The sequence below is a fragment of the Mesoplodon bidens genome (genome assembly GCF_964165515.1).
Source record: "Mesoplodon bidens genome assembly, chromosome: 9".
Classification (NCBI taxonomy): Eukaryota; Metazoa; Chordata; class Mammalia; order Artiodactyla; family Ziphiidae; genus Mesoplodon; species Mesoplodon bidens.
In genome coordinates, this window is record NC_138166.1 from 65,029,383 (window position 1) to 65,056,719 (window position 27,337).

Here is a 27,337-nt window from a genome sequence, read left to right on the forward strand (position 1 = left end):
GAGGTTTGAGCCTGTGGAGTTTAATGTCAATAGAGTGAACTACTTTTAACTGCTTGTGTCTATTGTTTGGCATTTCAGAAATGTCAAGATATTCATTTGCTTCTTCGCTCTCTCTCTCTCACTCTCTTTTGTGTGTGTGATCACTGACCATCTTTAAAACTTAAGACACTAAAATATTTGACGTAGGTGGAATGAATTTTTCAAGAGCATTAAAATTACATTAAGTGGCCTAGAAATACTCTGCTTGCCTCAACGAAGAGTGTTCTAGGTATTGCCTGGTAGTTTTTTCTAGCATATCAATTCAGTAACCAAAATAGGTTCGAATTATTGTGATGTCAGTAGTCGTCTAAAAGGAGAGATTATAACACTTGGAAAATTGTAGAACTAAAAATATTCTACGTGTATTGACTTCATTAACTCAATACCTTTTTTCACATTAAAATTTTGTTTAAAATACAAAATTAAGTAATTTTCTTCTAGTTTTCCTTTCTAAGAATGTATTTAGGGAATGTGTCCTTTCCATTTTCCTTCTACAGTTTATTTTATGTATTATCTTTAGATTTGATATGCATTAGGTTTAGAGAAACGTTCTGCTAATATAGTTGCCTTCGGTAGATCTATTTTCATAATAATTATTCACTAGAGACTTTCAAGTTTAGCTATGAAACTTCATGGAAGGAAGTTCTAAATTATAAACATTTATAAATTTTTAAAGTTTCTAGAGAATTTTTAACATGTTCATATATAAAACGTCAAATCTGTGTTCCATGTCATTTAAGGTGGTGTCAGAATAATTGAAAAATTATTTTGAAACTTATTTTCAAAAAACAGCAGAGAACTTAGTAATGGCACACAGCAGCTCATTTGTTTTCATCACTGTTTCAGAGTTTTGTATTACACTTTTCATTTTTAGACATTAAATGATTATCTTTAATGTTCACAGGAGCCCTCTTGCACAAATGGAAGAAGAAAGAAGGGAGCATGTAGCTAAGATGAAGAAGATGGAGATGGAGATGGAGCAGGTGTTTGAGATGAAGGTCAAAGAAAAAGTTCAAAAACTGAAGGACTCTGAAGCTGAGGTAATCAATCTAATATTTTCACCTTTTATAGGCACAATATTCCTTTTAAAAGTACCTTTAATAAAATTAAAATTCATAGATAATATAACCTTTCTCCAGATCTTTTCAAATATAATACGCTAACAATAAAATGGAAAAATAAAAGCAAGCACTATGTTTACAATAATATATATTTTAATATGTATTTGAATACAAGTATACTTGGTAGGAAGACATAGTAGAATACTTACAATAAATTTTATTAGCTATAATTAACAAGTTATAAGAAATGAAATTATAAGCCATTCCATCTAGTCAATATAAGAAAAGTAAAGATCAGAGTTTTGGGTTAATGTAAGAATAAAAACTAGCGTACGTGTAATAATAATAGACCAGACTTATTTGCATATGAATGAAAAAGAAAGAACCTTAGTTAAACTATAGGCATGCCAAGGTAAATTACAGACAGAGGAAAAAATGAAGAAATGTGATTTTTATAAATGAGTTGGGCCTTATTTGTAATATAGTGTCAACGTAATTCCCACTGTTACAAAAATCAGGTAGGGTGGTGACAAAGCATTCCAGCAAGCTGATATACTACCTTGGAATCTCTCTAGATGTTGAGGCATATATTTAGTTTCTATTAATCAAAAAGATCATGAAGACATATCCTTCAATAAGTGATAAGAAATAAAAGATGGAGAAAAAAACACACTAACACAAGCATCTATACGGTAAGTAGTTGGCTTGATGTCCAAGAGCAGTAGAAGAAACTCTAGGTAAACACAAAATAAATCAACAATTTCAGTATAATTTCTCAGCACAGATTTATTATCATTGTGCTGAAAATTACTTTTAAATATATGGGATGACATTAATATGAAATACTTTTAAAATTACTTTTAACGATAAAATTCAGTGAGATCCCTGTGTTTATATATGGCTCCACTAATATAATAATATTTGTGTTTAAATATATTAAAAGGAGACTCCGATCTAGTCTGTTAGATCCTTACAGTTGGTCTCTTTGCTTTTGTAATGAATTACTGCATAAAATACATAAACCTTCTTTGACTAAATATATAACCAAAAGTACTCTGATCCATTGAGTAGATGGAATGCATGGAGTAAAGTATTCAGTAATTTTGAGAAGATGTTTTTATTCCACATTAGATTTCTCTTAAATCACTGGGCTTTTCATGTAATGTCTTATTAAAAAAAACTTTCACTGTTGTTATATTTATCATATGCTTAATTCAGTGGGGATACAGAATAGCTCCTCCTGGTCTAAGACTACCAAGCACTGCAGAAATAGCATCCCTGGCATCTGTTATTAAGATGACATTTAGGAGATTAAGTTTAGTCTTTTTTATTAATTAGCTTTTTATTAAATCTATCCATCCGAGTCTCTACCCCTTCACTAATTAATAAATAATCTGGAAAATCCGTATCAGAAGGTGAATAAAAACAGGAGTAATCAAGAGTCTGCATTATCTCCACCTTGAGATTATGATGAAAATCTAAAAGGAGTTGAATTTGCATTTGGTATAGACATATTTTAGGGCCTGCTCCTAAGAGTAAATGTTATAAACAAACAATTATAAAACTGTAGTTATAGAACCCTTTGAGAGTTTTTACGATTACTGTGAATGGTGAAAACAGAGTTTTGCGAAACTTAACTGCTCTTTGAAGGATAGAATCTGTATTAACATTAAAAGGACCTGTAAAGAGATCTCCACCAAGTTTCTCCTAATTCAGTAAGCCATATAAGTATGTAAATATATAGGTGAAGAAACCTATTTAACCTTGTTTAATACTGTTTTTTCTCAAGTGCTAGAAATATTTGTTTGGGACACAGTTGCTAATATCCAGCAGCACAGTGTATCAGGCACAGTATTATGCATCTTTCATGGATTATGTCATTTAATTCATACCACAGCCCTTCAAGATGGATATTATTGTCCATTTCCCTTTTTCAAATGAGCGGAAAGATAAATTAACTTGGTCTGTGCTGCATAGCTGTAAGCCAGTATTTGAATACACTTAACTTTGTTCTTAATCACTAGACAAGTCCATAATCATGTATCCACAGTTTCAGAAAACTGCAAAACCAGACATAGAACTAATAGTTTTATCCCACTTGATGTGAATATTTATATACTTCACTGCAAAAAATAGTGTGTTTGGTTATAGGTGCTACCTTAGACAGCCCAGGAGTTGTTTTGTAAATAGAGTATATAGACCTTTCTAAGTAGTATTGGCTTTCTGAAATCTGAAAAATTCTGAACTATGAAACACATCTAACCCCAAGGGTTTCTAGGAAGTGAAGGATTGTGACCTGTACTTTTAACCTACATGCAGTTAACACAAAGATATGTATATGTGACAGAAATGTACAGGTAAAGAATGATGAACACTGGTGAACCTGTGGTCCAGCTTAAAAAAATAAGGCATCATCAGTTCATTTGAGGCCCCTTTGTGTCTCTCCCCTATTGTATCCCTCTCTCTCCTTCTCAGAGGTGACTATTCTGAATTGTGTGTATATAATTCCCTTGCATTTTTTTTTAATAACCAAAGGCATTTTCCTATCTTCTATTTTCTGACATTTTCTTAGTAACTTGTTTGCTATCATCAGGAAGGTGTTACCTCAAATTTGATTCATGTTTGCTTAAATATATTTTAGATGGTTTTGTTTTGTAAGAACTGCATGAAATAATTTGGAATGAGAATGAATATGAAGTCACTTTTTGTGGGTTTACAAAGTAATTAAGAAAACAAGTTGTATGCGAAATTACAATCCAAATTCAAGATGTTAATTCATTGGTGTAATACAGTCTTTAATAAAACATAGTTCCTGGACATCTGAAAGTTTTTAATATTAATAGTTCTTAGGAAAAAAAAAGTTCTTAGTTATTCGTTGTAGTTTTTTTTTTCTATGACTGTTTTCCTCAGAAATGGATTAACTAGCACCTAAATGAATTATTTAATGAACTATTAGATAAGCTCTTTGTTTCTGCAGTTACTCTGCATGAGTGTTTTCCACCTTTCAGCCAGCATTCTTTATAGCATTAGTTCTCAATGTAGAAAGAACCACCTGCTTTAGAATCACGGGGGCTTGTTGAAAATGTAGATTTCTAGACTTAACAAAAACCTAGAGATTCTAATTCAGTATGTCTGTGTGAGGTCCAGGATTCTTTTTTTTTTTTTTTGCGGTGTGCGGGCCTCTCACTGTTGTGGCCTCTCCCATCGCGGAGCACAGGCTCCAGACGTGCAGGCTCAGCAGCCATGGCTCACAGGCCCAGCCGCTCTGCTGCATGTGGGATCTTCCCGGACCGGGGCACGAACCCATGTCCCCTGCATTGGCAGGCGGACTCTCAACCACTGCGCCACCAGGGAAGCCCCCAGGGTTCTATATTTTTAACAAGCATTCAGGTGATTTGTACGAAGACTGATATTTGAGAACCACTGCTTTATAAGAATCGGGGACCTTATCCCGTGATCTTGTAACTCTTAGATCCTCATCTATTTGCTTTCTTTTCACTTGGCTCAGCTTTCTGAACTTGGAATAACAAGACAGGTTCAAATCCTGGTTCTGCCACTCTTTGGCTAATGACTTTGGGCAAGTGACATAAACTCTGCAACTGTTTGGTCATCTATGAAGTGTGAGCAGTGGTGTCTTCCCTGCCCAGCTTCCTACATGTTTTGTGAGTAAGGAAAAATGAGATGATAAGATAGGGTATGCCCATTATAAAGTGCTACACACTGTAGCTTATTGTACTCTTTTTTTCCCTGTTTACCAAGATTATTCTCTTTGATCACTGGCCTTTTGGGTGGTAAGTCCTATAGGTAGAGGAATTTTAGACAGTGCTAAAAGATTAGACAGTGCTAAAACCAGGTGATACTTTGAATTTATAGCATAAGAACTGAATGCTCATTAGGATGCTTGGATGAAATGTACTTCTGCTCCTGATTTCTCAAACAGTTTTATTTTATATATTGTGCTCTGAATTAGCTCCAACGGCGCCATGAGCAAATGAAAAAGAATTTGGAAGCACAGCACAAAGAATTAGAGGAAAAACGTCGTCAGTTTGAAGATGAGAAAGCAAATTGGGAAGCCCAACAACGTATTTTAGAGCAACAGAACTCTTCAAGGTATCTAATATCAGATTCCCAAGAAATGTGTGTATTAATGCTTTAAAGAATTATTTTCCTATTTATTTGAAAAACATTAAAATAACATTTAAAAAGACATCATTCATTATCATAAATCCCAAGCACAAATAATTTTCATGGATGAATCTTTTATATAGATGGATGCAGTCTATTATAACAGTATTTTTTTCACTGTAAACATTTTCCATGACTTAACAATCTTCATAATTATAATTTAGTAGCTTCATAACATTCTCTTCAGTTGACTCACCATAATCAGTTACTTACCTTTTCCCATCAAATGTTGGACATAATGGTTGTATTTAATTTTTGGCAAACATAGAGAACGCTGCTACAAAGATCTTTTATACATTTAGAGGTATGTCTTTATTGTGTTGAATTATTTCATTAAGATAAAATTTTGGATATCTAATTCCTAATGCAGCTAATTAGTTACTCTTAATTTACACAAAAATCAGTAGTATTTGTACTTTGGTTTTCTTCTTTTCCTCATTAGTCCCATTTAAAACTGAAAAGTTGTATCCCTTTAAGGATTCTACAGTTTACCCTCACTGCTAAACATTTTCAAGATTTTCAACACTATCCTTCTATTAACTTTTTCCCCAAGGAAGAAGAAAATATTTTGTAAAAGCGAAGCATTTCAGAATGCAAATGGCAGTAGGAGAAAAGGATACCCAGGTTGATGTCAGTTGATCTTTTTTGATTTGCACTGTTTCATTTAGGAAAAATTGTGCTTGTATATTAAAAATGGGGTTTTGTCGTGTTTTTTACTGTTTGTCTTGGAATTTTGTCAAATATTTGTCCAAGAAAATAATATTGTAGACTAGTATTGTCCTTATTGTTAACTTTAAATCTTCTAATTTTTAAATGAAAACATAGTGTTTGAAAATCCAACACAGTTGTAGTTGGTTTAGCTATTGCTACCATATGTTATCTATGTTTATAAAGTGGTCACTCATTTTGATTATTTTCCTTTAATCATTTAGAACCTTGGAAAAGAACAAGAAGAAAGGGAAGATCTTTTAAACCCTCTTTTGACCACCAGTTACATATTAGTTGCCAACATGCCAGCTTGGACATCAGTGTTTGTTGGATCCGTTTGACCAATTTGCACCAGTTTTATCCTTAATGATGGATTTAACAGCATGACAAAAATTATTATTATTATTTTTTGTTCTTGACGGAGATTAAGATGCCTTTAATTGTCTAGGGTGTTGTGTACTTAGAAACTAACAGCTCTAAGTACCTTTCCTATGTTTTCTTTTTTTATTAAACAGATGTCTTCAATTTAATGCAAGAAAACATATTACTGTTGTACAATCATGTTCTGGTAGTTTGATTGTTTACAGGATATTCCAAAATAAAAGGACTCTGGAAGGTTTTCATTGAGGATAAATTGCCATAATATGATGCAAACTATGCTTCTTTATGAATTATAATACAAAATTTCCATTCAGTGCAGCATATACAATAATGTAATTTAGTCTAACACAGTTGACCCTATTTTTTGACACTTCCATTGTTTAAAAATACACATGGAAAAAAAAAACCTATATGCTTACAACGCACCTAGAGCTTTTTTATAACAACCTCTTTTTTTGTTTGTTTTGGATTCTTTAAATATATATTATTCTCATTTAGTGCCCTCTTTAGCCAGAATCTCATTACCGCTTCATTTTTGTAATAACATTTAATTTAGGTATTTTCCATATATTGGCCCTGCTAAAATAGAATATAGCATCTTTCATATGGTAGGAACCAACAAGGAAACTTTCCTTAATTCCCTTTTACACTTTATGGTAAGTAGCAGGGGGAAAAAATGCATTTATAGATCATTTCTAGGCAAAATTGTGAAGCTAACAACCAACCTATTTCTACCTATGTGCAGTCTCTTTATTTTACTAGAAATGGGAACCATGGCCTCTTGAAAAGAAAAAAAAGTCACCATTCTGCATTTAGCTGTATTCATATATTGCATTTCTGTATTTTTTTGTTTGTATTGTAAAAATTTCACATAATAAACAATGTTGTGATGTAACTTGAGCGTGGGGTCTTAAATATTCTACAGTTGATATACAAGAGTGTACACTGTATTTGGGAAGAAGCTTTTCAACTTGAATTTGCCTCCTCCATGATTGTAACTCTTATCTTTTCTCTTGTATGTTTGTTTCATTTAGAATGCATACGCCCTGATTTTCTAACTAACGGGATATAGTATCTCTCTACTCATTTCTGTTTCCTATTAACACGTTATTTCTCTGAGAAAGAATTTCAACTCCCCAGGTGAACTCACAAGTCCTTGGACTGAAATTTTTTAACTGGAAGGAGGGTGGTATAATTTCTTTTCACTATAAGGTCAAATGATACAGATTTTAACAAAATGCTTTATGATATTTTAAGTATAATTAATGCAACACAGTTTGTTACCTTAAAAAGTTTCACCATATCTGTTACTTTTTAAAATTAATGATCCAAGCAGAAGGAAGTAACTGATATTTCTGATTAGCCAATATTTTTGTTTACATCAGAGGCTGATGGGTTTAAACAAATCAGTATGCTTGAAAGATCTTGTTGCTTTTCAAAGATATATAGATATAAAGTGTAAAGCATATTAGGAAGATTATTCACCTTACAGAATCTTGACTTTACATATAAGTTCACCCTGGAGTGCTATTTTTAAACCAGATCTTATAGGGCATTAAAAACGTGATTTTAAGAATACTGCAGTAGGGCTTCCCTGGTGGCGCAGTGGTTGAGAGTCTGCCTGCCGATACAGGGGACACGGGTTCGTGCCCCGGTCCGGGAAGATCCCACATGCCGCGGAGCAGCTGGGCCTGTGAGCCATGGTCGCTGAGGCTGTGCGTCCGGAGCCTGTGCTCTGCAACGGGAGAGGCCACAGCAGTGAGAGGCCCGCGTACCGCAAAAAAAAAAAAAAGAATACTGCAGTAAATACTTATCCTTATTTGATGGCCATCACTAGTCTTGGAAAACTTTTGTTAATCCTAAAATGCTTTCTGCTATTGGAGAATATACTATAGTGCAAATGGCTTTTTTTTTTGGCTGCGTTGGGTCTTTGCTGCTGTGTGCGGGCTTTCTCTAGTTGTGGCAAGTGGGGGCTCCTCTTCGTTGCTGTGCGTGGGCTTCTCATTGTGGTGACTTCTCTTGTTGTGGAGCACTGGCTGTAGGCGTGCAGGCTTCAGTAGTTGTGGCTCACGGGCTCTAGATCGCAGGCTCGGTAGTTGTGGGATCTTCCCGGACCAGGGCTTGAACCCGTGTCCCCTGCATTTGCAGGCGGATTCTTAACCACTGTGCCACCAGGGAAGCCCTGCAAATGGCTTTTAAAAAAAAAAAAAAATTGGCTTTTATTTCAAGACCAGAATCAGATATTCAGGAATAACTGTAAGTAAACGTGCAGGGGTTTTTTTTGTTTGGTTTGGTTCTTATGTTAAGAGAGATTGGGTTAACACCCCTAACCAGAAAAGTTTGGTTTTAGGAAGTTAAGAATAACCTACTGAATTTGGAGACTGCAAAATGAGGAAGTTTATATTGACCACCTGCCTAACTGGTAAGTACTGCTGCTTCCAGAAAAAGGTTCTCATAGGTGCCATTTAAAAATTCTGTACATTGTGATAACTTTATAAAGTCACCTTTATTCTACTTCCCTAGTGAAAACTTTCAATAGTCTTTATCCATGTCATGCCTAAGGTTTTATCTGATTCTGATATAGGACCCATACAACTTGACTGGGTCTTTTGAAGGTTGGTTCCAAGCTTTTCAGGCATATTGAGGGCTTTTTTGTTATATGGCCTGTGTATTTTTGAGAACTGTTAGGTGATTATTCACAATACATATAACATTCAGGAAGGCATAAGGAAAGGCCAGCTTGTAAGCAGCAAAACGGGCAATACCTGGTCTCCATTGTCAGAGGCATTATATAATTGAAGTCACTCATTAACCACTATGCTATCTTTTTAATTAAGTGAGACTGACCAAGTATGCACTAATGCCAGTGAACATCTTGGGCACCACATGGCGGAGTTTTACTGCCACCTACTGGAAATCTAATTGTTTTTATGAAGTTCACCGGTAACTGGGGAAGTTGATAATAAATCGGACATATGGCTTATTTCTGTGTAGCTCAGGTTGTAATTTTGAAAGCTGAGGAGATAGAAACTCCTGCTTTTCAGACTCATTAGCTTAGTGTCACAGTACAACCTACAGATTCTGACTCTGCACCTTTTGTGCCTTTTATTCTCTTGGAGAAAGACCTAGGAATGTGGAAGTCAGAGTATAGTAGGTGAGGAAAAATAAGAAGGAAAGAAGGTTGTCTGATAACGCAATAAGAGCAAAGTGTTGACTTAGCACGTCATCTAGATCGCTGTTTCCAAACCTGATCCTGTTTCCTTATGAAAATATTTTTGAGCATGTATCTGTGATTATAATTGTATAGTAAATTGTATACATGTAGCACTATGTTAATGTGAATATTATGAAACAAAATTTTAAAAATTGAAAAAAAGTTTAGCACTCTTCCCAAGCCCCAGTGAATTATTTATTTAATACACTCTACTTTGGAAGCCCTTGATTTAGTATGGTTGTAGGAGTCATATTCAGTTATTGTTGAATCCCCAAGGAAGTCCTAGTGAATACTGCTGTGGTATCCTACGTGATGTAAAAGGAAAGATTATTGTCTGCCACTCCAGTAAATTGAAATCCTTTCTAATAAATAGCTTGCAAGTGAAAACAAAAGTTCATGTCTTTCATTTAGGATATTTACCCTACCCCAGACAGTGAGCTAAATGGTTTATGTGCATTATCTTCATTTAATCCTTAATAGATACCAGTGTCATCCTTTTACAGATGTGGAAACAGCTTTGGAGATGGTTAGTGGCTTACCCAATAGACGGGTGGTAACTGGCAGAGCTGGAGTTTGAACTGGTCTTGGCAACACCAGGACCTGTGTGCTTCAGTCTTATGCCATATGACCCCCTGGTGTGTGCTAGAAAACACTGGACACACTAATTATCTAGGTTCAAATCCCATCTCTGTATAAATTATGTTACCTTTCTGAATATTTGTTTCTTAAGCCATAAAGTAGGGCCCATATCTCCCTTGCTGGTTCAGAGTGAAGATTAGATTGTGACTGCACATGTGAAGGTGTCTGGACCTTGAGAGATTATCCTTGAATTTTAAGAAAATTCAGTTAACACAAAAAAACAGTTCAACACCTCCCTCCTCTCGCAGAATGTTGATGGATGTGGTGATGCCAGGGCCATGACAAAAGTATTGTCTTTTCGCACTTCTAGGTAAGTTTGCATGGTGCCATGATAACTCTCCAGACCTGCTTCTTTGTACACAGCCTTTTGGAGTTACTAAATGAGGTATGTTTCAACAGTAGGGTACATCATGGAAATAAGGTAATTCTGGTTAAGAGCAGGTTTTCTGCAGTGCTAGTAATGGGAGTTATAAAACTTGAACTTTGGAAGTAATGCTGAGATGGTTTATCAGTATCTCATCTATGAAAACATTGCTGCTTTTCCAGCAAACTTGGTTCCCATGATTTGGGATTAATCCATAGAACGTTCAGAGTTTAGTGTCAGCCGTTTTCAGCAGAAAATAGGGATGACAATTTCCTGTGTTCTTTAGAAGACTTTCAAAGCTTCACAGGAAGAATGAAGACTATTCTTGGCCTGAACATTTGCCCCATGGAGTGCTGGGCCCAGCCAAACAGCATTGTATTAGCAAAGGAGGGTCAAGTGAAAGGAGACCTTGTTCTGTGCCAGGCTCTCAAAGGGTAGCCTGAAACCCCACTGGCCACCCAGATGCAGTGTTTGTGGACCTGCTGAAACCTAATGCCATTCAGGCTTTCTGAAATCCTTTGGGATAGGGAGAAGGAGTAGTAGTTGACACTTCTGAGAATAGAGATCTGTGAGGACTTGGCATAAGGTGGGAGGCTAATTGGCGGAGATGGTAAGACGCTGCCAACAAGTGTCCATTTTTGGTTATCTTCTTCTTCAAAGTGAGTCCTTAGCTTCCTAGCTTACAGATGTGTTGCAAGGAACAGTGTTTCACCCTGGCTACTTACAGGGAAACAGCAGACCCCAGAAGCCCCACGAGTAGGAGTCTGCTTCTCATCCAAGTGTGCAGTACTGAACCAGGTCTAGCAGGGGCTTACAACTTTTTCCCCCTCATTTAATTCTGTTGTCTTTGAATTTCACTGGGCTCTTTCATATTTAAATGTATGCTCCAAGCCCAGAAAAGTTCCCTGTGTTTGGGGTAAGCTAGTAATTTAAGCAACTTGGCAAGTGGTGGGTGAAGTGATAGGTGCCGTGGCACAGACCCCAGAATTAATGTGAGCTTTTTCCCTTGCTTTTCAGAAGTAAAGGGATATATGTTTTGTCTGGTTGGGAGTGGGGGTAGCTGTCAATTTTTTCCCTAGGGATAAATCTCTTGATTATACAAATGTATGGCTTAGTGTGGTGTACGTTTCAAACCAAAAAAAGAGCAGTGTTGTAATTAACATTTTGGGAACACAGTTCTTTCACTCAGACATCAAAATTAAATCTTCCTTAGACCTTCGGGTTGCTGGGTAAAGGTATAAGAAACTCAAGTTGGCATTTTCTCTCCCAAACCTCTACTTCATTAGTGCTTAATTAGGCCTCATCCCTCGTAGTCATGCTTGGAAGATGGAATAGAGGCCACTGAGGCAAGCTCACTTCTGTGAACTCTTCATTCAGATGGGATTGATCCAAGTATAACCCATGTCCCGAAGAGGAGATGGGCTTTCTCTCCAACTTGTACTATGAGGACTGAGGAACTCATCCTACCAAATGTGAACATTTTGACAATATTCAAACTGGGAAGAATTCCTATTTATCAAAGGAGAGCTCACTTGGAAATTGAGGCAAGGGAACAAAATCATTGAAAAGCAAAGCAGCAAGTGTTTGTTGAGTACCTGCTATGTGCCAAATACAGAGTTCACATAGATTCTCAGTGAAAGATCAGAAGAATTTTATGACATGGCCATTTTAATCCCTCATTAATAACAAGCAGACTAGAATGGATAAAGAAGATGTGGTATATATATTCAATGGAATAGTACTCAGCCATAAAAAAGAATGAAATAATGCCATTTGCAGCAACATGGATGGGCCTGGAGATTATCATACTAAGTGAAGTAAGTCAGAAAGACAAATATCCTACGATATCACATGTGGAATCTAAAAAAATGATACAAATGAATTTATTTACAAAACAAACAGACTCACAGACATAGAAAACAAACTTATGGTTACCAAAGGGGAAAAGAGGGGGATGGATAAATTAGGACTTTGTGATTAACAGATACACTACTGTATATAAAATAGGTAAATGACATGGACCTACTGTATAGCACAGGGAACCATATTCAATATCTTGTAATAACCTATAATGGAAAAGAATCTGAAAAAGAATATATATATATAAAGCTGAATCACTTAGCTGTACTCCTGAAACTAACAACATTGTAAATCAACTATACTTCAATTAAAAAAAAGCAAAAAAAAAGACTAAAATTTAACTGTAAAATTATATAATATTTGTATTAGTTATCCATTGCTGTATGCAAAGCAACAACTGCCCCCTAACCTTAGTAATGATAACATTTAATCTGTAATAATAACATTTGTTTTCTTAGTTTTTGCAGGTCAGGAATTAGCCAGGTGGTTCTGGCTGGGGGATGGCATTAAAGATGTTGGCTGGAGGGCCTTCTTACAAGATGGCTCTGTCGGATCACTGGCGAGTTGATGTCAGGAGCCCTCAGTCCCTTACTACATGGACCTCTCCATAGGGCTTCTTGAGTGTCCTTCTGACATGGTGACTGGTTTTCTCCCACAACAAGTGATCCAAGAGAGATCAAGGTTTAAGCCACAATGTCTTTTATGACCTAGCTTTGGAAGTCACACCATGTCTTTTCTTCAATATGCTATTTATTGCTGATGCAGCTCAGCCCTGTTCAATGTGGGAGGCAGCTGTACAAAAGCTGGAGTGCCAGGAGGCCACTGCTACAACATTTTATCTTTTTGTTTAATAAATAGTTTTTCAAATTTTTGTTTAATAAACAAAATTACTTAAGTATTTTGTTTAATAAACATTTTTACAAATAACGCTGCAGTGGACATTTCTGTACACATCTTCTTGCCCAAATATGCGAGTTTCTATAGGCTTATGTATCAACATCAACAAAGTCAGCAAGTCTGTGCCTTTTAGGTTCATAAACCTTTGTCAAGGTTTCTGGGAGGCATCACGCAGAATATTTTATCCACTGCCTCCTCCCCACTCAGATCAGATGTCCCTACAGGCCCAACCCATGGCCTTAATTAACTCCAGGCTTCCATCTTTACAGTTTCAACCAGAGAAGAGAGCAGGAGTTCTTCCCCTGCCCGAAAGTTTGAAAAATCTCAGGGAAGGACTACAACAGGCCCAGTAGGGTGGGTGGCAAAGCCGTGGTCACAGAAATAACAACTGTGAGCCAAACAGTACCCCTGCTCCCCTGCAAACTTGTCTCCCCCTAGGGATTATGGGTAAATGCGGTACCAATTCTGCAGCCAGCCAACCTGGGCATTTGAACCACCAGTTTACCCCATGCACACCCCACATTCCAGCTCGGGCTTTGCCTATGTTGGCTGTTGTGGAGCTCCACTTGGCCTACAACCTTCTTCCCCACACCCAGGCAGCCCCCGAACCTTGGCCCCCATGAGACTTCACCTGTCTCCCTCCCTCCTTGCTGCCCACCCTGGGCCAGGGTTTACACTGGCCCCTATTCCATGGATCATGGGTGCACCCAAAGCCCACATCTCAGCACTTCCCCCCTCACAGGGCTGGCTTCCTGTTGGTACACACAACAGATTGTCAAATACCTCCTCCCCATTTTATAGATTTTAAAAAATATATATTTATTTTTGGCTGCGTCAGGTCTTAGTTGCGGCGCGCGGGCTTGGTAGTTGCAGTGCGTGGGCTTAGTTGCCCCACAGGATGTGGGATCTTAGTTCCCTGACCAGGGATCAAACCCGCATCCCTTGCATTGGACGGTGGATTCTTAAACCACTGGAACACCAGGGAAGTCCCCCCATTTATAGGTTTTTAATGAACTTTTTTCCTTCTGATTTTCAATTTTGGCAAAAAGTACTTTTTTCTGAACCATTTTTGAGTCATTTGAAGCCCAGTGCCCTTTATATTAAATACTTAAGTGTGTATTTCCTAGAAAAAAGGAAATTCTCATAGAATAATAATCAAAACTTGATGAAATTTAATGAGCTTTTAATAAGACAACATTTATAGATCCTGTCAGATCACTGACAAGTTGATATCAGGAGGCCTCAGTCCCTTGCTACATGGACTTGCTTGAGTGTTCATATCTTCAACTATATATTTGTGTGTTCATATTTATGTACACTGCACTTTGGCCCAAATTCCCAGTTCTGGCTGTTGTGTTTGCATATTCCTTCAAATAAATTTAAAGGGAATCAACTCAGCATCCCTGGGCCTGGACCTCTTCATCACCAATAAACCCTGTGAGTTGACTGGATGGGATCAGTGGCCAGGTTGACACCTGAGCCTAGGTGTCACTTCTCTCTCTACCATCCATTCATTCGTTCATTCATTCTCATTCTCTCCATCTGACCTCTGAGCACGGGACAGCCAGGTGTCCTCTGCCCCACACCAAGACTTACGCTTTCCGCGGTGAGACAGAAATGCACCGCCACCTCAAGGGGGCTTCGAAGATTAAGGCAGCGGAAGGTAGTGGCCTCAGCCTGGCCCCACCGGTGCTGGGGAAGGTGGGCTCCCTGCTGCCCCCTGGCGGCCTAGAAGCCCGCGCAGGGCCTTGCTCCTCGTGCAAGTAGCTCGTGAGGCTGCCCCACGCCTGTCCAGCCAGTTCCCTCTCGGGCCTCCCATCTCTTGGGGTCAAGTGGGGGCTAGGATCTGTGGAGACAGCCCCTGCCTTACTCCCATGGGCCGCCATTCGAGCGTCAGCGGCGGATGGTGGCTGTTGGGACAGAAGGTGGCAGCATCCTCACGCACCCTGCGACCCTGCGCCAGGAGGTGGCTTTCCAGGGGGCTCCCAGAGCACCCGCCAACCCTGAATTCCACTCAACTGTTGGATTTTATTTTGTTTCAGAAACACTTCAAGACCTTTTATTATTTTTATTTATTTAGGGAAGAATTTTAAGAATGTTACAAAAGTAACTCAGAAAATAAAAGTAACTTAGACTCTTGAAACAGAACATTACAACCAAACATAAAACATTAACAGTTTAAAGTTTCCTCAAAATGTTAAACATAGAATTACCATATGACCCAAAAATACCTCTTCTGGGCATATACCAAAAAGAAGTAAAAGCAAGGACTAGAGCAGGTATTTGCACATCTGTGTTCATAGCAGCTTTATTCACAATAGCCAAAAGGTGGAAGCAACCCAAGTGTCCATGGACAGATGAAAGGATAAACAGACTGTGGTGTATACATACAGTGGACTATATTCATCAGCCATAAAAAGGAAATTCTGACACAGGCTACAACATGGGTGAACATGCTATGTGAAAAAAGACACCAAACACAAAAGGACAAATGTATGATTCCACTTATATGAAATATCTAGAATAGGAAAATTATAGGGACAGAAAGTAGACCAGATGTTACCGGGCCCTTCGGGGAGGGGAAATGGGGAGTTGTTGCTTAATGGGTACAGAGTTTTGCTTTGGAGTGTTGAAAATTTTTGAAAATGGTGGTGATGGCTGCACACTGTCGGTGTAATTAATGTCACTGAATTGTACACTTAAAAATGGTTAAAATGAAATTTTAATGTTATATATATTTTCCATAATTTAAAAAATAGTTAAGAAAGAGAGAAAAGAAAACATTGAGTTTACCTCTCTACCATTCTACCTCTCTGAGGCAGGAGCAGTCAAATAACTTAACTGGAGTCTGAAGTCATGTAAATGGAAGGGATTGGATTTGAGCTGATTGCAAACCATGCGAGATCACTATGGACAGCTTGTCTCTAAGCATCCAGCAGCCATGGTCAAGTACCTTCCACACCCTCGCATTTCCCTGGGAGCACCAGTTGGTGAGTCATCACTGCTTCATTCTTCTCCCTTTGCTTTCCAGTGGGGACTGACGTTGGCCTGGACCTGTTCTGGGCTTTAGCATACTGGCTCCAAGTTTCTCCAAGACAGAGAGTGACAATGACTGTTTTAGAACCCAGTGCAGCCAGTTCAAAGCCCAGATTAGCATAATGGGCAGGAGGCCTTGGTGGCCTCCCAAGGTTCCTCTCTCCTCCTTAGGCCCCATGGCTGGGGCTACCATGGCCACCTCATCTCCAGAGACCTTCCCCTCTCCAGCAGCCCCCTCCTCATGCCCTGCCCCTCTGAAATCTCAAGTTCCCTCTCCCCATCCCATCACTGTCTCCACCCACTCCTGTTCTTACCTCAGAGTTCTTACCTCTTATCTCTACCTCTTATCTCTTACCTCTTATCTCTACCTCACCTCCCTCCCTCCCCAACCCCGTGTGCATTGCCCAACAGGAACATCAAACTTCCGCTTATGTCTCCAAAAACTGGGGAGGAGAAGAGTTTGCAGGTAGATTTTTTTTTAAAGAGACATCAAATTATTTTCCATGGGAAACCAAGATTTTGTCAGAATCCTGGATTTTTTTTTGCACTGTTTACAATTTTAAATTGGTTTTCATTTTGAATTGGATGGATGGGGGGCGGGGTGCTAGTCTTTAAGGGTTTACAGCTTCTATACATTTTGATCTGGCCCTGCCCAGCCTGCCTGGTGGTGGCTCTTCTCCTTCTTGCTTCTTGTTTACTCTCATGGGGGCCTGAACATCACAAGGAGGCCAGATCTGAGAAGAGCTGGGAGAGCAGGAGGTGGAAAGAAAGGAGGTGGAAGGAAGCTTCAGCCTGTATCAGGGGAGTTTGCTCTCTTTGCAATATGGTGTAAGGCAGCCCGAGTGTCCAGTGGAAATGCTTAGGAGTAATGGGACTGGGTCAGGGAGAAGTTAGGGTCAGGGGAGGATGATCACCCCAGTGGTGCCCATTTTGGGCAGTGGTCAAGGACAATAGGGCATCAGCTCTCTGGTGGCTGGGAAGGGGGAGACACTGACCTCTCCTGAGTATCAGCCTGGCCTAGGAGTCCCCAGTGACCTTACCATGTCCTCAGTGGATGGGGGACCTCTCTGGAAAAGGGGTTTGATACACACTCATGTGCTTCTCCTGGGGTTGTGACAGCACACTGTGGGCCCTCACAGGGTTATTTTGGCCACTTGAAAAGCCTGCTGACGAGAAAAGGGAACGCTCTTGCACTGCTGGTGGGAATGTGAATTGGTACAGCCAGTATGGAGGTTCCTTAAAAAACTACAAATAGAACTACCATATGACCCAGCAATCCCACTACTAGGCATATACCCTGAGAAAACTGTAGTTCAAAAAGAGACATGTACCAAAATGTTCATTGCAGCACTATTCACAGTAGCCCGGAGATGGAGACAACCTAAGTGTCCATCATCGGATGAATGGATAAAGAAGATGTGGCACATATATACAATGGAATATTACTCAGCCATAAAAAGAAACGAAATTGAGCTATTTGTAATGAGGTGGATAGACCTAGAGTCTGTCATACAGAGTGAAGTCAGAAAGAGAAAGACAAATACCGTATGCTAACACATATATATGTAATTTAAGGAAAAAAATGTCATGAAGAACCTAGGGGTAAAACAGGAATAAAGACACAGACCTACTTGAGAATGGACTTGAGGATATGGGGAGGGGTAAGGGTAAGCTGTGACAAAGCGAGAGAGAGGCATGGACACATGTACACTACCAAATGTAAGGTAGATAGCTAGTGGGAAGCAGCCGCATAGCACAGGGAGATCAGCTCGGTGCTTTGTGACCTCCTGGAGGGGTGGGATAGGGAGGGTGGGAGGGAGGGAGACGCAAGAGGGAAGGGATATGGGAACAGATGTATATGTATAACTGATTCACTTTATTATAAAGCAGAAGTTAATTAAAAAAAAATAACAACAACAACAAAAAAGCCTGCTGACCTTGCCTGGCAGGTGGTCTAGTTATAGGAATGGATGTGTGGGTGGAAGCCGGTCTGTCCTCATCCCTCTTCTCTGGAGAAGATGAAGCGGGGAGCAAGTGTGTGCCAGGATCCCCCTTTGGGAGAGCTGGGAACACAACTCCCAGTGGGCACCAGGGGGCAGCACTGGCCCAGCATCAGGCTCCTTCCACTGAGTAACCTTTCCTGGCCTCAGCAGCTGTAGTGGCACTAACTTCCTGGGGCTATATTAATGTTTTTGGATTTTAAGAAATAAAAGGCATTTTGAGGGCCATGAGTTTGGTATGGGCCCTTATAGCATCAGGTGGAAAAACTTGGTCTGAGGGAAAAAGCATGAGACAGGTTCTGCTCTCCAGCTCTCTGATGAGAAACAAGCCCTTCATCCTCTCTTTGCCTCAGTTTCTCCATCTGTCTGACTGGGATGATCTCTTCCTCACCTCCAGCTTAAGGAATTCTTATACTAAAAGGAGCAATTGATGGGAAGTGATTTCCCCATGTTTAAGGCAGTTGGCCCATAGTCATGGGCATTTCTACAATGAAGAAATGTGCCAGTGTAGCACCTTTACAGTTGGATTCATGAGTCCATCCTTTGGAATTAATTTTCCATAGTAAGAAACATGCAGCAGATGAGTGATGCTTCCTGCTTCCTCAAGTTGACACAGCCAAGGGGCTGTGGGTGGGCTGGCAGAGTGAAAGACTAGTTTGGCCTCAAAAGAAGTGAGAACCCACAAAGTCAAGGTCAAACCTGGCCAGTGGAGACCTCACAGCAACTGGAGTCTCTCTTGGGGATGTTGTGGAGGGGTGATTTGTGGTACCCGCTGTTGGATGTCCAATTCCAGGGCCTTCCCTTTGCGGTCTGGTTCTATCACTGAACATGAACAATCCCCCTGAAAGTGAGGGGAGGGAGAAGAAGTAGGAGACCAATTTCCTTGTGGCTGAACTTCTTGTCAACCTTTTCTGAAAGAGCCTGGCCCTGCTCATCCCAGGAAGGCAGTGACCAGGGCAGCACAAGACATAGAATGAATTTCTGGACCTTTGGCAGAGCCCTGGGAGGGGCAGGCAGAATGCACTACGTAATCCAGCATGTTGTCCTTACCGTTAGACAAAGGAAGGCTTAGCAGATGGTATGCAGTTTTCTATTGATGAAAGGCATTGGGTTATAAAATCCATTCAGCCCAGAATATTTACACAAATCTCAACCACAAGCATCAGGTAGGTGCCAGTCCTGGCTCTACTACTCGATGCTGAGGAAGTTCCCCAACTTTTTTTTTAAGTCTCACATTCCTCATTTGGAGAACAGAGACTGTTACCTCTTCCTTGCAGCATCGTTGTGAAGATAAAATGAGCTCGCTTCTATCAAGTGCCTAGCAGAGCATCTAGAGCGCAGCAAGTGCTCGGTAAATATCAGCGTAGCAGGATGCTGGGTGAGAGGTTGAGAGGTTTGGTTTTGTTTAAGTAATTCTGTTCATCCTTGTGGGGTGGGAGCAGAGTCGACTTGTGACTAATTAGGAAAAAAACGAAAGCTATGTTTCTTCTTCCAGGAAGAGAACCAGAATTTGGTGTCCTTAAGATCTCAAGATTCTTAAGACCCCTCCTTACATCCAGAAAACCTTTGTGGTTTTAAGGCTGATGTCCTGTCCTGGCAAAAAGGGGCAGAATGCATGTGTTGTGTTTTGGAGGTGTGAAAAGCGGACAGTGGTCTGAGCCTGCCCTCTCTCTCTCTGAGGGGCCAGGAAGAAGCAGCCTTGCGCAGACCTGTGAGGGAGAGATGGCTGTAGGGCGCGGTGGGCCCGTGTGGAGGGCCCTGGGCAGGCCCAGCGGGGAGGGCATGGGTTGCCCTGGAGGCCCCCTCCTTGGCAGGGTCCTTCCAGATGGAGGCAGGAGGCCAGTGCATGTGTGCTATGGGGTGAGGCCCAGCACTGCCCAGAGTGGGGAGCCACCCTGATCTGGACACCTGCGGAACCTCTCTGGGGCTGTGTGACCCCCTACCCCCACCCAGAGTCTTTGTGAGACCCAAAGGAGGAAACTGATTTTAAATGCCTCCCAGTCTTAGTGGGTGTCTCATAATAAATCAGAGGGAAGAAAATCTGACATTATGTGCATCTCGAGGAGAATAATTCCTCGTGAGTGAAATGCAAAGATAACATGGATAACATTTGTTTGGGTCTTGGAATCTCAGCAAGTCAGCACCATACAGAACTGCTGAAGTGTGTTTTTCATCTAGTGGTTTTGGTTTTCTTGACATCAGACTGATAGAGACCTGAGGAACGACAAACCATACATACACAGCAACAACACAGGGCTGAGGAAGAAAGGTAAGAAACAGAACAGAGTCTAAAGCCCACTACCATTCCTATTATCTAAAATACGTGTGAACACACAGTGGCACCACATGTGTCATACATTCAAAGATCTCTCTCACACTGGTAAGGGAGGTGAGTGTGGGCTCAGAGGGAATCTGTAGGTAAAGAAAAGATGTCAAGAGGGGGCTACCTGCCCTGGCAAGTGATGCACAGGTCCTGAGGCTGGGAGGGTGACTAGGGCAGCTCTACAGGGGCCATCCAGTGAGGTGGGGGACAGGCAAAAATGATGGGCATGAACCGTGGAGGTCCTGCCACAGACTCCATCAAGCCTACAGGCAATGCCATGAGGCTTCAGGGAATCTGAATCTGAACTTCAGGGGCACACAGGGAGCTTTCCAGGCCTGTGTCTGCCCTTCTGTTCATGTTGAGTGTCCAGTGTTGACTCACCCAGACCCTGGCACCTGGGTCGATTCATCTGGGCTCACCCAGCAATTTCCAGGTTCCCATAAACACTGTAAACAGCCTGTGTCTAACAGGAACTTCCCATTTAATTTCTTTCAGGGTTGACATTAAAAGTAAACTGGTCCACTTAAAGTGTAGAATCTTAACACACCCCACTGGGAAAACTGTCTTTTTCTGTAGCCCAAAGCCTGTCAGGCTTCGTGGATTTTACAGAAGAACCCAAACTGAGGGCCAGGCCACACCTGGCCACTGACCCTGAAGTGATGGGAGTTGCCTGTGGATTGTCCCAGTTGGGGAGACGGGGCGTGACTGTAGTGCTGGTGACAGTACACCAATGCCGATGACACACAGCTTCATCCAAGGAGGTCTGTTAGGAACCGAGCGCCTGTGCTCCACAGAGGTCCCAGTCTCTTTCTGGAGGACACGGTTAAACGTCAGTTACCATACAGTCAGACAATGTAATATTTTTCACGGATAAAAATGCTACTTTTGAACCATTCTTATTGACATGGGGAAATGTTAATGTCACATCCGTTCAAATACTACTTAGCCAATGCCTGTGTGGCAGAAGGCCAGCTGAATAGAGAGAAGAGCAGAAGCACAAACAGGCCACGTAAGAATCTACTGGAACTAACTCTTTGGCAGAAAAAACTGTTTTCCATCCCACAGCTAATTGGCCTGCTTTTCAGACCTCGTGAGCCAGAAGAGATCGCCCTGGGATCACAAACTTCGCAATTGCTGGGGCCCAGCGTGTCGCAGGTGCAGCGGGAGAGCTTCGGCCTCGCAAACCACCGGGTGATCTGGGGTCTCGGTGGGGGCGGTCCCGCACTGGGGACTGCGGCTTTTCCCTGGCCGGCTGCTCATGGGGGCTGCGCCTTCCTGCCTCCTGACGCCGAGGTCCTAAGGTCCTGCCCAAGCACAGTCTCGGGACCCTCGCCTATGGTAAAGACTACCGGGAAAACTAGGGGTTTGGGGTACTTGGATATTTGCAAAAGCCGAAGAAATCCAGGCGGCCGCCGCGACCCTGATTTCCACCCGGGAGGAAGGACACCAGGAAGCGCGGAGCGCGAGATGGGGCGCCCTCCAGCGGCTCTGTTAGGTCGCCAGGCTTCTCCGCTTTCCTCCCGCACAATTGAAGGGTTCAGTCCGGCTTGATCTCTGCGACAGGAATCCCAGGTCGGAGGCACCGCAACAGGTAACCTGAAAGAGGCCTTGCTGGTGACATTACTGACCAAATGGAAAAAGATGCTTTCTAAGCTCCTTGAACGGCTCAGCCAGGGCGATTTCTGTTCCCAGCTAACACCAAGTGTCCTTTGGAAATAATAAAGGAACTTGGTAACAAGAAGAGAGAGAGCGAGTGTACTTGCGTAAGGATTGCCATATAGAGCAATGAAATAGAACTGAGAATCCAGAAATAAACTCTCACAGTACAGTCAATTGAATTACAAGAGTGAGGAAACAATTCAATGAGGAAAGAATAGACTTTTTTCAACAAATTGATATCCACATGCAAAAGAATGAACTTGGACCTATAATTAACTCAAATGGATCAAAGACCTAAATGTAAGAACTAAAATTTTAAAACTTTTTATTTATTTATTTTTGGCTGCGTTGGGTCTTCATTGCTGCGTGCGGGCTTTCTCTAGCTGCGGCGAATGGGGGGCTACTCTTCCTTGCGGTGCGTGGGCTTCTCCCTGCAGTGGCTTCTCTTGTTGTGGAATATGGGCTCTAGGCATGTGGACTTCAGTAGTTGTGTCTCACAGGCTCTAGAGGGCAGGCTCAGTAGTTGTGGTGCACTGGCTTAGTTGCTCTGTGGCATGTGGGATCTTCCTGGACCAGGGCTCAAACCGGTGTCCCCTGCAATGGCAGGTGGATTCTTAACCATTGTGCCACCAGGGAAGTCCCTAGAAAAGTCTTAGAAGGAAACATAGGGACAGATCTTTATGACCTTGGATTTGGCAATGTTTCTTACACCACAAGTATGAATAACAAAAGAAAAAATAAGTTAGAGTTCATCAAGATTAAAACTTTTGTGCTTAAAAGGGTACCATCCAGAAGTAAAAAGATACCCCACAGAATGGAAGAAACTATTTGCAAATCATGTATCTGATAAGGGACTTGTATCTAGACTAAGTAAAGGACTCTTACAACTTAATTATTTTTAATTTTTTAATACAATTTTTAAAGGTTACTTTCCATTTACAGTTATTACAAAATATTGGCTATATTCCCCATGTCTTACAACTTAATTATAAAAAGACAAATAAGCCAATTTAAAAATGGGCAAAGGATCTTAATAGACATATGTCCACATAAGATATATAAATACATAAGCACAGGAAAAGATGCTCAACATCACTAGTTGTCAGGGATATGCCAATCAAAACCACAACCAGATACCAATTCATACCCAGTAGGATGGCTATTAATAAAAAGCCAGATAGTAACGAGTGCTGGTGAGGATGTGGAAAAAGCAAAACCCTCACACACTGTTGGTGGGAATGTAAAATGGTGCATCCAGTTTGGAAAATAGTCTGGCAATTCCTCCAAAAGTTAAACATAGAGCTACCATTTGACCCAGCAATTTCACTCCTAGGCATATACCCAAGAGAACTGAAAACATATGTTCACACAAAAAAACTTGACCACGAATGTTCATAGCAGTATTATTCATAGTAGCCAAAGGTGGAAAGAACCCAAATGTCCATCAAGTGATGGACAACAAAATGTTATGTAGCCATACAATGGAACATTATTTGTTATAAAAAGGAAAGACATCTGCTACATGCTATAACAATGGATGAACTTGAAAATATTATGCTAAATGATAGAAGTCAGTTGCAAAAGAAAGACCATATATTGCATGATTCTATTTATACAAAATGTCCAGGAGAGGTAAATCTATAGAGACAGAAAGTAGATCAGTGGTTTCCTAGGACTGGGAGGTGGGTAGGGGGCAGCAGATGAGGTGGAGTGTGATAGTGATAGCTTACATGTACAGGTTTCTTTTTGAAGTGATGAAAATGTTCTAGAATTAATTGTAGTGATGGTGGCATGACTATGTAGAAATTACATTTTAAATGCGTGAATTGTAAGGTAAGTGAATTATATCTCAATAAAGTTGTTACAAAAAAACTTAGGGACTAATTACTTTAAAAAGGTCCTTACTTTAAAACTAATTCACAGCAGAATTCCCTTAACTATCAGACTTAATAGGCACATTTTAAAATATGGCTCAATTCACACATATTTAATGCATGAATTGTTATAAGGAGTGTGGCATACATGTGTGAACTAAATTCACGCATCCTCTATCCAGAGCACCTGTAAAGGTGATGATTCCTGAATTTGGTCAACTCCTACGTATGAAGACCAAAGTAAACAAACAATGTGTAGTCATATACTCTTTCATAAATACCATCTCCCAAGAAAAATGCCACATCCTCTAAGAAAAGGATTTCAGGAATTAGTGTGTATGTAAAGAAACTATTTCTAGCGATCTTTTCAATGCAGCTCCTCAAGTTGGGTCCATACCCTTGAATCACTCTTCCTCTCTGCCAAGCCCTGAGCAGGCCATAGGGGCCTGGCTGAGCCCAGGGCCACTCAGTGTGCTGAGACCCCAGTCCTGGGGTGAAATCAGACAGAAGTCGTGGGCTTTCCTGGGCCATGTGATGCCTCCCCTGGGACATTGCCTATAAGTTGCCATGCCCAAGTAAACAATGAACTCACCTCATTGAGTCTTCAATACCTTATCTGTAAGGAAGAACACTGGTACCTGCCCACAGAAGAGCTGTAAATATTAAGTGGGATTCAGTGTATTTAAAGAACACACACTAACTGCTACATAAATTGTAGCTGTTATTATTGTGATTACACCTAAGTTTAGAGCAGTTTGCATCAACATTATCATGTTTCATCAGCATCATCCATAGACTTGAAACAAAGAAAGGGTATTTTTGGAGCAGAGGGTGGGAAGGAAAGTTTGGAAAACGTGCAGGAGGAGGAACGTGCATGTTGGGTACATGGGAAAGTTAGGAGAAAATGGTCTTTCTGGAGTGAAGTTCTGTGACACATAGCCGTGGAAAACTGAGTCCAAAAAGTCATCAGGAGACAGACAGCGAAGTCCTCTCACAGCTAGAATAAGACCTTTGATCTTGGTCCTGAGTGTGTCAGGCCCTGAACTCTGTTTTTAGTGCTGGCCAGAGTGACTGGATTCCTCCCTGGTGACCCAGTGCCAGGGCCTCACAGCAGCAGAACTTCTGAGCAAATAGGGCAGTAGGCGGGGCCCACAGCACAGAGTGGCCCTTGTTGGGTCACTTTGCTGAGGGCCCCTGTGGTCAGCCCCAGGGTCATTGGCTCCCTTGCCAATGTGCTAGCCGGGCTCACCCTCTTATTTGTTTATCAGTGACCTTGCCTGATGCTCTAGCCATCAGGTCCTCAGGTGCCATCTAATACCTTGACTATGTGTTTATTTTTAAATCAGTTTTTTAAAAAGTAATAAGTGATTATTATTGTGGAATATCCTCCAAATTACAAAGAAGACAATAAAAAATAGTAATTCCATTTCTCAGACCTAATTACTATCATTTTACTTCTACTATATAGGTTTTTTTAAGACTTTTTTTTAGAGCAGTTTAAGGTTCACAGAAAAATTGAGGGGAAGGTGCAGATTTCCCATATACCTCCTTGCCCCCAGCATATGCACAACTTCCCATGTTGTCAACAGCCTACACTAGAGTGGGACGTCTGTTATAATGGATGAGCTTACGCTGACATATTGTTATCACCCAAAGTCCATAGTTTGTTTACTTTGGGGTTCACTCTTGGCATCGTATATTTTATGAGTTTGGACAAATGTATGGTGACCTGTATCCATCCTTATGGTATCATTTAGAGTATTTTCACTGCCCTAAAAACCTCTGTGTTCCACCTGGCATCACTCCCCACCAACCCCCCATCCCCTGGCAATCACTGATCTTTTTACTGTTTTTATAGTTTTGCCTTTTCCAGAATGTCATATAGTTGGAATGATACAGTATGTAGACTTTTCAGGTGGGCTTCTTTCACTTAGAAATATGCATTTAAGTTTCCTCTATGTCATTTCATGGCTTAATAGCTCATTACTTTTTAGCACTGAATAACATTCCATTATCTGGAAGTACCACAGTTTATTTATCCATTCACCTACTGTAGGGCATCTTGGTTGCTTCCAGATTTTGGCAATTATGAATAAAGCTGCTGTAAACTTATAGTTTTTAAACATAACTTTTTATTATGCTTCTTTCATTCAACAATAGATCATGAACAGGACTTCCCTGGTGGTTAAGAGTCCACGCTTCCATTGCAGGGGGCACTGGTTCAATCCCTGGTCAGTCAGGGAACTAAGATCCCTCAAGCCCCGTGACTCAGCCAAAAAAAAAGATCATGAACATTTTCTCAAGCCATAAGTATTGCTGTGCAATCTCATTTTAAGGATCATACTGTAATCCACCACATGGTTTAAATGAGTTAATACCAATAAAGCCCTTGAAACAATGAGTGGCACATGGTAAGCACTCAGTATATCTTAACAATTATTATAATATGGATATGTGTATAAACTATATGTATAATTTAATCAGCCCTTTATTATTGGACTTGAGTGTTGTTTTCACTAATATAAATAATGCTCCAGTGTGCATCCTTGCAGACAAACGTTTACTCATGATTCTGATTTCCTCAGGATATATTTATTCCTAGTTGTAGAATGGCTGAGTCACAGAATATGTAGCTTTTCTGTTTATCAACACAGATTCCTTTACCAATTTATATTTGCTCTAGGCTGCTAAAAATTTTTTTTCTCTCCCAATAAGTCTGGGTTTGAAGCTAGTTTCTCCCCTGAGATTGAGGGACGCTATGGTGGATAAAAACACGACCACCCCATTTTATGACAGGAGCTGGAAGGTGAACAAGAGGCCACGTAACCAGTAATGAAGTCGTGAGTCAAGTGCCTGACTCGGCTTCATCTCAGTTTCTTGACCTGTAAACTGATTTCAGCAACACCTACAACTCTTAAATTTGATGAGAGGATTAAATGAGATGACCAAGTCTCTTCCTATGGCGTTGAGCACATAGGAAGGGCTCACACATGGCAGCAGTCATTAGCAGGTAGAGAAGCAATACAGTTAGTTAGTAATGGCTCCACAGCAACATGGGAGGCACTCGATAGATTTATGAATGCTAACCTAAGGGGCA

General features: G+C 40.7%; 1 protein-coding gene across 3 annotated transcripts in view; it reads left to right on the top strand.

Moving 5' to 3' along the window:
- Nucleotides 1–7,269, top strand: part of SEPTIN7 (septin 7) — a 108,151-nt gene extending 100,882 nt beyond the window's left edge. For all 3 annotated transcript variants that reach the window (XM_081243911.1, XM_081243910.1, XM_081243909.1), the window contains exons 11-13: nucleotides 944–1,079; nucleotides 5,071–5,210; nucleotides 6,218–7,269. In XM_081243911.1, the coding sequence (XP_081100037.1) occupies nucleotides 944–1,079; nucleotides 5,071–5,210; nucleotides 6,218–6,257 (316 nt within the window). In that variant the 3' untranslated portion in view covers nucleotides 6,258–7,269. The remainder of the gene's footprint in view (nucleotides 1–943; nucleotides 1,080–5,070; nucleotides 5,211–6,217) is intronic.
- The last annotated feature ends 20,068 nt before the right edge of the window (nucleotides 7,270–27,337 follow it).